The 11,541-nt window shown below is 41.8% G+C and overlaps 2 protein-coding genes across 3 annotated transcripts; one reads left to right on the top strand and one right to left on the bottom strand.

Moving 5' to 3' along the window:
• Nucleotides 1-1,189: 1,189 nt before the first annotated feature.
• On the bottom strand, nucleotides 1,190-7,142 carry RB195_015157 (uncharacterized protein; the record flags this gene model as incomplete). 2 transcript variants are annotated; one of them, XM_064205732.1, is made up of 14 exons in its annotated part: nucleotides 1,190-1,308; nucleotides 1,371-1,478; nucleotides 2,636-2,719; nucleotides 2,830-3,022; nucleotides 3,089-3,215; nucleotides 3,271-3,371; nucleotides 3,489-3,565; nucleotides 3,694-3,774; nucleotides 4,859-5,039; nucleotides 5,108-5,193; nucleotides 5,259-5,366; nucleotides 5,420-5,536; nucleotides 5,628-5,729; nucleotides 7,103-7,142. In XM_064205732.1, 14 exons carry the CDS (start codon nucleotides 7,140-7,142, stop codon nucleotides 1,190-1,192), a joined length of 1,524 nt encoding a protein of 507 aa, XP_064061613.1. The 2 variants fall into 2 exon arrangements, with proteins under 2 accessions (XP_064061613.1, XP_064061614.1); XM_064205733.1 differs by lacking the exon at nucleotides 7,103-7,142 and having other exon boundaries at nucleotides 5,628-5,643.
• Nucleotides 7,126-11,434, top strand: RB195_015156 (uncharacterized protein; the record flags this gene model as incomplete). The annotated part of the gene is made up of 4 exons (XM_064205731.1): nucleotides 7,126-7,173; nucleotides 7,272-7,333; nucleotides 7,597-7,665; nucleotides 11,254-11,434. The coding sequence occupies 4 exons, from the start codon at nucleotides 7,126-7,128 to the stop codon at nucleotides 11,432-11,434; spliced, it is 360 nt and encodes a 119-aa protein (XP_064061612.1).
• Between the last annotated feature and the right edge of the window lie 107 nt (nucleotides 11,435-11,541).

Raw genomic sequence — 11,541 nt, 5'->3', positions numbered from 1 at the left:
AAAAGAAAAAGAAATGCGGTGGGTGTCGTTGAACATCCAGTCAAAAGAGTCATGCAAGGAGTACCCCGCTTCACACACATCAGGGACGGGATTCAAAGTTCTAACTTATGACAGCCATTGAAGATTAGGGTCCTTCCCTCGTCTGCCAAGGAGAGAAGAATAAATTGAGCCAGATACGAGATGTGTACACCGCACTCCAGAAGGTCGTCAACCCGATGATCAGATCACAGTAGATGTTTTCATGTTCAGGCTAGTTCAATGAAATCTTAGAGAAAAGAATTCGTATCTTCTGTGACGACTGTTCTGCAAACTTCAATTTGTAACAGGAACGTGCATCCATTTTGCGAAACGTAACCATTTTTCTGAACCAAAATAACAACCGATTTTTCTCAATAGAGAATTCAGTGAACTCGATATCTATTCTATACCATCCAGTGTTACTGTATCGGATTTAGAAACCAAACTTTTTTTTGTGATTTAGAGATGATGGTATGTCATTTCAGTGCTAACTTTCGCGGCCAGTTCAAGAACATAGTTTCAGTATAGCAGTAATTTGCAGAATTTCTAATTTGTGCATATAAGATTGACTATAAACTCATTTGGAAGGTTTAGGCGCCAAAATAAGTTTTTAACGGTGGTACAGTTTTCGGAGAACACTTTCAGAAAGTGTAGTATAGCTGGTGGAGGGCGAAGGACAAAAAACATGGCGTTGGGCAGTCCCCATGGGGATGCGCTTGCGCATTCGAAATCAAATCAGAATTGTTCTAGATTCATTCACAAGTGTGCAGCCCTAGAATGACTTGATATGGCGAGCCGATATGTAATCCCAATGTTTTTGTCTTCCAAGAGAGCCCTGACAAGAATCTGTCGACTTCAGACGGATGAAAGGGTTGGTTGGCCCTACGGCGGTTCCGAACCATTGATCAAGCAGTCAGAGCTGACCCCTCTATCAATGCGCAATCACCCTAACATATTTGATACCGTGTGAAATCACTACCTCGTACTATCTCGTATTACGTGCAGTAGTACGTGATGAGGATGATTACTCAGTAAATTCTTTATCCAAAGCAGATTTTATTGTGATAAAATTTTCATGTAGTGATATGGAAAAGATGAGTGAGATTGGAGCATTGCACAGGGGATCTCAATATAAAACGAAATCATTTTACGAGAAAGAAAACAAGACAGATTAGGCGGGAACGCATGTAGGCACTCCTTCGCAGGGTGGATTGTAGCAACTGTTGTCGTCAAACTTCAGCTGGCACCGTTGTCCAGCCGAACATTTGGCCAGGCAAGGTTGAGTAGGACCTGTGTACGTGAAAGGAGCCATAAATATGAACAGGAACCTCAGTCAAGCACTTATCACAAACCTCTTGGTGCGTCCTTTGGAGGAGGTTGGCTAACAACGCATACGCCTTGTTGTCCTTGTACCTGACATGTTTTTCCTCTCTGGCAAACGACTTTTTCGCATGGATTAGCTGAAAAAGGAAGCCCTTCTGTAGAAAAGTCAATGCGATTATTTCCAGCATGAGCCAAGTGGAAAATTTGCTTGAGAAAGTAAAGAGGGCGCCGTTAGAATTCAAAAAAAAAAATTATATTTGAAGATCAGCCATATTTGTGTATAGAAGTGGTCGGTGACTGGCAGTAGAGCTAAATATGTCCGTAAGACTTTCATACATTTGGAGTGGCCGACCTGTTAAGCCGAATTAGTACGATAGAAGAGCACAGAAGGCGCCATGTGAGACCGCTTGACGAAATTATTAAATTCTTCTGTTAATCAATATCGACTACCCATGATGCTACGAAGGGACACACAGTCCTGAGAAGTCTGAAGAGAGCTCTTCTCTCTGGCGAGAAAAATTACAGGTTAGGCAGAAATAAACAAGGATCACAAAGATCATCTGAAAAAACCAAGGCATGTTTTCTTAAGATACGGATTCCTTGATTCGCAAATTGGAGATTGAAGATGAGTTTGACGATAGAATGTCCGTTGCATCGCTCAAGAGGATCCCAGGTATACCTCCCACATTTTTATGGAGTGGCAAGTGATCTCCGAGGTTGTCAAGCTCGAAAGTGTTAGTCAATACAGTTTGCTTCTGTGTTTGGCCGGGAGACTTGCTACCTTTGCAGCCTCAAAGTCTCGATCTAAATTTCCTAGGCTATGACGTGCGAAGAATCGAGATATAAAAAAAAACAAGTCCAGGCCTCCTCACGTCAACTCTCGTCAACGGGGAAAAGTTCACGGCCATGAATCGCGATCAATTGAAGGCAGCGTGCTGGCGCTTCATGGCGAGGATCGAGCAGGTGATTGGGGGCAGCTATGTAGAATGAAAGTTCTCAGGAAGGATCCTTTAGATGAGATGTAGCAGCATATTTTTGTCATATCTGCGTTATGTATCTGTGTATTCGCTTAGAGAAAAATATTTTTGCAAACGTTTTCTTCGTCTACGCATCCTGTGCCTGTTACGCAGATTCGCTCATTCAGTTCACACATTCACACTTCCTCAATCTAATTTCCTTTGAATCACTGTAGTTATCCTGAAGGAAGACATGGATTTGTACTAGTCATTATTATTGAACTCTGTCTAATTAATTACGATTTGGTGTTATAAAGAACTGACACTATACAACTTACTCGGCCCCGCTATGCAAACTGCTTTTCCGTCTTGGACTTGGCACGTAGCTCCAGGTTCACAACTGGTCACAAGGCATGGGTTTCCTTAAACAGAAATGAGAGTGAGAAGCGAGAGAATCATTGTTTGTTTTTTTAAGAAAAGAAATTCGCATGATTTTCATCACATTGACGAGTACATCTATTGTTTCACTCACCTGGAGGTCCTGGTGGTCCAGGAACTGTCTTTGGGGGTAGAGTTTTCACGACGGTCTTAGTTTTTATGGTGAGCTTTGGTCGGTAGTTTGTATTACAAAGACTTCGCGCTTCGCAGACTTTGTTAATGCGAGCGAATCCTGGTCTGCATTTGCATTGCCTTGCACATGGCTTAGGTGTTGTACAGACTGGTACCTGTAGTTCAGTATGAGCGTAATCGAATATGTGAGCTTTATCCTTGTTAGCCTCCATGCAACTTACCGGTCTCGGCGGATTCCCAGCCTGACATTGTCCTTCGCAACCACCACATTGAGTCAGCACTTCGTTACGTGGGCATGACGTAGGGCCTTTGCGCGCGGGAGCGTCAGACTGCGGAGTGTCGCTAGGTCTAGATAGTGTTTTTTCCATTGATGAGAAAAAGAACATGTAGACAGATAATTTACCTGTAATTCGGAGGCGACGGTCCTGTAGAGGGATACGAAGGAGGCGATGGTGGTCGCGCAGGCGGATACGAAGGTGGTCTTGGCGGACTAGGGCCGCCCTGCTGAAAATGTAGGCCGAGGACTATACATACACGTACATCTTTCCATAAAAATAAATTAATAATAATAAATAACATAAAAAAATTTTTTTAACATAAAAATATTATCAAATTATGCACCTTTTTGCAAATCGCTCTTCCTCCTTCAACTACACATGTGGATCCATAGGTACATACTGTTGTGGCGCAAGGATTGGCTTGAAAAGAGGGAGAAATTATCGTTACTTTTTAAGTAGAAGACGTTAATTGTTATATATATATATATATTTGTGTGTGTGTGTTTCTCATATTATTATAGCAAAATTAAAATTAAAAAAAAACTTACTTTGCCCAGGTACACACACTGGTTTACCTCCCTGCAAAACACAAGTGGAGCCAGCTCCACACCTCACGTTAGCGCACGTTGCTGGAAAAACCATTCAATCATAAGAGGAATCTAAAGAGCAAGAAGAGCGTGAAAATTGGATGAGGGTTTTCTGAATTTAAAGTTCCGCTAGTAATGTAATTGACAGAATTAATATGACATAGAATAGTTTCAGTCTCCTCTTGAAATATTCGGTTTTGAACGAATGGGTTTTCGACGAATCGCAGGCGGGGTGGGGCGCAATGGTTGCGCATTGCAACAGAAGCCGTCGTAAGAAACAGCGTTCCGGGGTTGTCTGTTTCCACTGATACAGGGAGAGCTGAACGGAATCACTCTCTTCCTCACAATCTACTACCCCCTATAGGCACTGCTCCTTAAAGGCAGCGCATCAAGAAATTGACGATGTTGGGATCTGTCCATGAATATATGAGGACTGTACGAGTATGAGCGTTATTTAAGCTCAATCCCCTCAGTACCGGTACTAATAGAACGAGAGAAGTCGGAACCGCTTCTGCGAATGCGAGAGTGCAGATGCTTCTGTCAATTATTCAAACCGTATTAATTGGATTTTCGGTCCTCGACGAAAATGAAGTGTAAAGTAGCGGGATGAGTTGCATCGTTGGAGAGACGGGATCATACAAGGCTGTTTCACACGCCTTTTCAGGACTACAATTTGAAACTGATCGTGATCATTTTTGTGAATCACACTCCAATCCATCATTTCCTTTCTTAAAGAGATCCCAACCTCGTTCACTTCGTATAATGCTGCCTTTAAACGAACGACGAATTGTAGTCGGGTCAAAAGGACATCAAACACGGTGGTGTTGAGCAAACGGGTGCGCTCGAACCGGTGCGGTGGAGCGAAGCTGTAGGATCGAGGAAGGAGCTTTGCCAGCACCATTCTTTGCTACAATTCACTGTGCTTCCCCTCGTTTCGAACCTCTTTTTATGTGGCACCGCTTAGAGCGTCGCCGCTTCGGCAACTGCACCGTGAATTGTAGCAAAGAATAGTGCTGGCCATGTTTTTTGTTTACCATAGTCTATCCAATTTCCATGCTATTTACGTTCTATTGCTGTTTATTATTTTGAGTAATTTCTTCAGAGGAAAATTCTCGACTCGACTCACTAGGTGCCGGTGGTCCTGGAACTGTTTTCACTGGCTGCACAACTTTAACGACCGTTTTGGTCTGAGTGATTGGGTTGCACCAAGTCGGCCGCACGCACGTTCCTGTCCAAAAGCCTGGCTGGTCCTTTCGAAACCAGTTGGTAATGCATGCACATCCGGGGACGCACCTTGCCGGACATACCTAAAGATGTAACATTAGAATCCTTCTGAATAATACGTGAATTTGTCCTATTTTTGCTCCTAACTCACCGGTTTTCTCTTGAATACCCAGTCAGTACATTTCGTCTCACAAGGTTTGCATTGATAGTAGCGTTCATTTCTTCGACCAGCGCATTCTGTTTGTTTTTTTTTTAAAGTTACCCTTATCCACTAGGTTACGATATCTAAAATATATGCCTACTTGGACTTGCGGATGCACCCCCGATGAGCCCTCCAGGTGGCCCGTCTCTCAGCGCATCGTTACCTTTGTTTGCGATCATAACAGGAGGATGCTCGGGTTGAATATATGCTGGAAGCAAAAAATTTCTACCATAACACCATAACTACGAAAGTGCGGCTCACATCCACTTCCATGCACACATCTCGGCTGTGCAAAACACGCCTTGTCTGGAATGCATTCCTCAGCTTCGTACTGGCATTGTTGGCCTCGAGAGCACCTTTTTGTGTTGCAACTGTTTCCTAAACGAAAGATTCTCGAAAAACAAAAAAGACATATTGGGCTTCTATGACTCAAAATATGGAATGTTTTTTTAAGAATGTCATCACTTGCCTGAATCTATTGCCATACATTTAGCACCGGTGCTACTTTGAACACATACAGTACCAGTAAGACACTGAACCGCAGCACATCCCCCGTCTTCGCCAGGTGGTACTAAATACGTTATTTAACTATTTTTCTCTGATTAATTAATTCTTAAACAATTTTGTAATCTCTACATCACAAAAAATTTAATGCTTCTCCCAACAAATGTAATCCCTAGATTTAATCCATTTTTGCGGGAATGGGATTATTTTCCTGAAAATTACTCGTTCCTCCACATTCCCTGAAGATAAGCGCTATGAAATTATGAGAAATTGTTTACAATGAACGTAAAAAAAGGAGTGTCGTGGTTGACATGTCAAATATCAAAGTCATGCATGCACGTCATGCAAGTCTTTCTTTCAATCGGATATTCAAAATGAAGAGCCAGTATTTATTTTCATTTGTCTTGAGCACAGTAGAGGTAAGCACAGTGGGTCACTTCACTGATTGTCGGGAATACGTCCCGCGATTATGGCGGATGAAACGCATTCTCCTGCAATGTTCTGTCCCCAATATATCAAGTATGTCTTATTGGTATCGTTCTATGCCCACCTTATGAAAGTATTGGTCCTAGTAACATACAGAAATATGTCAAATGATATGTTATCGATGCGCTAACGACATTCCATTGTCTTTATTCGTTATCCATTCTCGCCGCAGCCACCTGAGGCAGCTTTTGAAATCTGGGGTCAATTCTTGTAAAACTTTATCCACATACTTCCCTGTGCGTGAAAGCCAAGGAGCAGAGAAATGTCTCCACAGGAACAGGGATACTCAAGCTCTACTCCAAATTCTATACATTTCGTGGAAACTTTTGCTATACGTAGCTTCACCTGACTAATCAAACCAAAAACTGAATCACGAGCAATAGAAATTTTCGTTCATTTTCCACAATCTTCGGAAATATTTTGGAAATAAATACTACATACGTACTATTTCACATCTACAATATTAGTTTTGTTTTTAATCCTGTTTAAGCAGTCTTAGTGGACGGGTGTAGCGCGGTCGGTAGGTGGTTTAGCTTAGGCAATTCATCGTGTGGAGCAGTTCTATATGTTCCATGTTTCCATACTTGTAAACTATGGATTCGCTACTTTCTCTGTGAATGAGAAATACAGAAATAAGCTGTAATATTCTAGTTAGAATGTTTCGGTTTCCTTTCCTTTTTTTAAAGAAAAATCGGGATCAATAAGATGCAAAAAAAATGCTTTTTTTCTCAGAGTACATATTTCCATCTAAAAATAGTGAGCCTGACTTACTGTATGAAGTGGCTGACGCGCACACCACATAGGAACAAACCAACAATAAGACCTGAATTACATTTCGCTTGCAGAGGATAGAGATAATGGTGAACCATGAGAATCAAAGATGGCGTATAAATGAATTTGTCACAAACTACTCTAAGTAATAAATTAGAAAATAAGTAAAAACAGTTCACTCACCCACATTCACCACTGCGCAGGTGATGAAGCACAAGGCCATTACCCATATCAGCTCTTTTATATGTGTCACGGTGACATAACCAGGTCGGATTTCACCGATGTATTAGTTTTACGGTGTTTACGATCAAGGAGTGATAATTCGGCGATTATACATAAACAGATGACTTAGGTGACGAATTATGACTGGTTCATTTCGGTTTTCTACGAGGAATTGAGCAAGGGTCTTTTCAGGTCAGTGCTTGATCCAGACGTGAGATTATCACTAAGTCAAAGCTTAGGTACAGAGAGCGTGCAGAGCATGGGAGGAGTGCAGAGGTTTGAACAGTGTGAGGTAATGATGTTTGAATATGGAAAGGGGGCTAGCAGTGACCCGGAAGACATGATCTAAAATCAGTGTATCACAAAACAGGAGATTTTGAAATCTCCCCCAAGAATAGACGAGACTAGGAGTGCAATTCATGGGTGTGAATATGATAACGCTCAGTCACTTTCAGTACGAATGGAAAAAGGTTTGAGACACCTTTCTCATATCCTGCTTCCATAACGAGCAGCTTATCAGCGAGGTAAATTTGCAAAGCTTTTTCTACGATTGCGTACTTGTACTATTGAAAAACGTTTGAGACAGCTTTAGCTAGCCACAGCTTCCACGCAACGACGCATCATTCCGACCCCGTGGGACCCGCTATCTGGCTCTGGGGGCACAAATTCGACGCCGTAGGACCCGTCTCACCCAATATTACCGCGTTAAAGCTACAGCGCATCAAACTGAGGCCATAGTATCCGTCTCTTTCTCTTTTTGGAATTTCTTGACTGAGGCACACACATACACAGACGCACACACGTGACAGAATAAGCCCGATATTCTTTTATTTTATTTTTTTATTTTATTCACATACACCAGTGGTGCACCAGAAAAGAAAGATAAAAAATGAAACACACTCTGTCTGAGTCAGAGAATCTTACGAACAAAAAAAATCACAAACTTCACTAGAACCGGAACCCAATTTATTGTCAGAGAAGACTGACGCTGCCTTTTCTGCGGCGGATAATAACTCGAATACGTCAAACATGTCGTTCTCCTACTCCAGAAGGTGAAGAATCCTCTTATGACATCTACTCTCCCATCCAGAGCGCTTATCATTTGTCCAGTTATCGAAACATCAGGGCTGGGGCACCCAAATTAGCCCCGTTGGAACTAGAGGCGAATCTGACGGAGGACCTCAAGCAAAAGGGTTCACCAACTTTCGTGATCCCCAAACGACCACCACAATCTAGACAAACGGCAGTCAAGACCAAACCTGCCAAAAGATGCGGAACTTAGTAAGAGGAGGTTATTCAGAGGTAACTGAGAGAGGAGGTCATATGACAGAAGTTAAAGAGAGATTTAACCACAAAATATCAGTATCCTTGTTAGCTAATGAGTTTCAATAAGCGGAATAGACTTCATATGTCGGAAAAAAGGAAAGCGTGGCCTTGCAGTAAGCTGAAGAAGATAACTATAGGAGAAACAGTACAAGAAATGGACAAATGTAAAAGACAGCTAAGAGGTATCATTAGCGCGAATCCGTGATCCATTTCCATACCCTGTGCAAAAGGTATCAGACATCAGAGAGTTGCAGGAATCATAGGCATGCGGCCATCAATATTGAAATGCTTATGTCAATTTTCTTCAAATTCGTCTAGAATATGCTGCTATGTTCGGCTTTAACAACATCACGCAGAAAGAGCTCCAACCATCTGACAGTTATACAGAAGAAGTTAATGAACATCAGTGCAAAGTTTCTATGCTGTATTTTAGCGTAATTTAAGTTGAAACCACCAGTTCTTTCACATGTTGGTCTGAACCACCAGTATCTGCTGGCCGCTAACTTGGTTTCATTTCTGAGGACTCGAAAACAGTTGTTTTTTATTGCAATGGATCTAGCTGGGGTGACTTGATCTATATTTGACCTACCAAGGAGATATCGATAACACAATCGTTCACAGCAGCAGACAAAAAGAAAAGATTAGTTTAACGGTTAAAGACCACAGAAAAAGATCGAAATTGCAAAATATAGGGTGTCAAATTAGCAGATTTTAAAAATGCAGATGGGAGTGTTAAGGAAAAAGAAATTAGTTTAAAAAAATTAAGGTAAGTTGAATGATTAGAACAGTTGTGCGAGAATAGTTAGAATGTTAAAAAAAGAATGATGGTTATACAAAAAAAAAGAATCCTAGATTGCACCGAATATGATAAGGGATAAGGGGAAGACAGGAGAAGAAAAACCATCGCCATGCATCTGGTAGACGGGCACTCTACCTTTTCTCCGTTGCCCCAAACTGTGCATGTATGTATGTTGGCTTTGATAAGGCAACTTAGTTTCTCTCATATGTTAGTGGGGGTAAATTAACTTTTGTGTTACTGTATACTTACAAATTTGCTGGCTACCATGCTGTATAATGAAGGGCTTATTCTGTCACGTGTGTGCATCTCTGTATGTGTGTGTCTTAATCAAGAAATTTCAAAAACGAATAGAGGGAGACGAATACTATGGCGTCAGTTTGGTGCGTTGGAACCTCAACGCGGTAAAATTGGGTGAGACGGGTAATATGGCGTAGCAAGATAGCTGTAAAATGGGATGGGATGGGTCCCACTGGGTTGAAATAGTGCACCGGTGCCAGTAAGCTGTGGAGTGGGGAGAGACGGGTTCCACTGCGTCGTTTTGTTGCGCGGGAGCCCCAACGCGGTAGAATGGCTTTCTATGGTCCTTTCGCGTATCTATTTCCCAGCATGTCTCCTGATGCTGCTAACATCCTTCAAAAAGAGGAAACGCACGTCCGAACGGCTGCTCAAATAGAATACATAGTAGCCAACAGTTTGTGCGATCTGACGTAGAACGTTATTTTTATCACCACGATAGTGATGTCCACGTCATTTCATGTTAGCACATCATTCTTTGCTAGTAGTTGAGGACGGAGGAAACTCATACTTTGAATAATGTTTCCAAATTGTGGAGGTTTGAGAGGAAAATAGATGTAAAATCAAGCTTGATTGTTCTCCAAAAATAGAACTGATGCGTCTAAGGAAGATCCATAAAGTCTTTCATCCATGCTTAAATTTTCGAAGAAGAACAAAATTGAAGAAAGCGTTAATAGAAAGAAAACAAATCTAATTTTACAAAAAAGCTGTCGCTACTATTATTTCCTATTGATCGGTGAAGGCGAGCGAAGTGGACACCAGAAGAAGCCTGAAGCCCGGCTTTAGCCGGACGTTACACCAGTCTGAACGTCCAGCTAAAGCCGGACTTCAGACTTTCTGTGGTGTATGCTTCGCTCAAATTCACTGATCAGCGAAAATCAAAACTAAATGCGAAAAATTTAGTAGTCTTCTTTCTAAACGCGTCATTTCTACATTTGGAGAACATTCGAGCTTCAGCTTCAAACACTCCTTATCAACATATTACAGACAAAATTCAAATGTATCACGCGAAATATGGGTTTTCCTCCTGTTTTCTATAAACTGTTATCAAAAAATGATGTTTTGGCATAAAATGACGTGATAGACATCATCCTACTGATAAAGATAACGTTCCACGTCAGATCACATAAACATCCTGCTACTATTTAAGCAGCCGTTTGCATGCGTGTTTCCACTTTCTGAGAAAGACATGTTACAAACTTGAAGCGAATGAAAGAAGGAAATAGGGACGTGGAGGAGTCATGAAGGTGAAAAGCGAAGCGCCCAGTGGCTACGGCTATGAAACGGCTGCAACCATCTATCTTTTGCGTCATGCACACGAAGTTATTGCGCACCATTCCGATGCCACGGGACCCGTCGCAACCCCTTCTATAGGTTTCTGGCGTCGACGCACAATCCGACGCCGGTGGATCCGTCGCACCCCCTTTTCGAATTTCGTGACACACACAAACACACACACACACACGTGACAGAATAAGCCCGTTATTATATATCACGATAGCATGATAGGCTAGTGGGGAGACGTCACTAATCATCGACCGCTTGCTAGTGGACGTCGCGCGCACACAAAGACGTAGCGTTTTCACCCACTCGTAGGAGCAAACTTTGTTTGCCATGTAATTTTTCAGAACGAATTGAATAGAGCCAAGTTCATGCTTGAAATTTACACACCGAATTCAATATTTTCTTACAGGTTTCTCAATTACGACAGTATCGTGATAATTTCTCTCTTAAGTGCAAAAGGTAAACCTTCACTAACAATTGTTATTGATGTGACTCAAGCACTTCCATGCACATTTACCGCACCTAAGATGTGGAAACACTGGTTCAGATGCATTGGAGTGGTTGTTAGAAGTCTTTCATGGTCCCTGTGATAATGCAGGAACGAAAGTTGTATATTGTTGTATGTTGTATAAAGGAATGTTGTATACTATCAAAATCCTTCAATAGTATATTGCAGAGATAAAACATGACTAGTAAA

The sequence above is a fragment of the Necator americanus genome, chromosome V (assembly GCF_031761385.1).
Source record: "Necator americanus strain Aroian chromosome V, whole genome shotgun sequence".
Taxonomy (NCBI): Eukaryota; Metazoa; Nematoda; class Chromadorea; order Rhabditida; family Ancylostomatidae; genus Necator; species Necator americanus.
The sequence above is the reverse complement of the archived record's forward strand: the minus strand, read 5'-3'. Positions and strand labels throughout refer to the sequence as shown.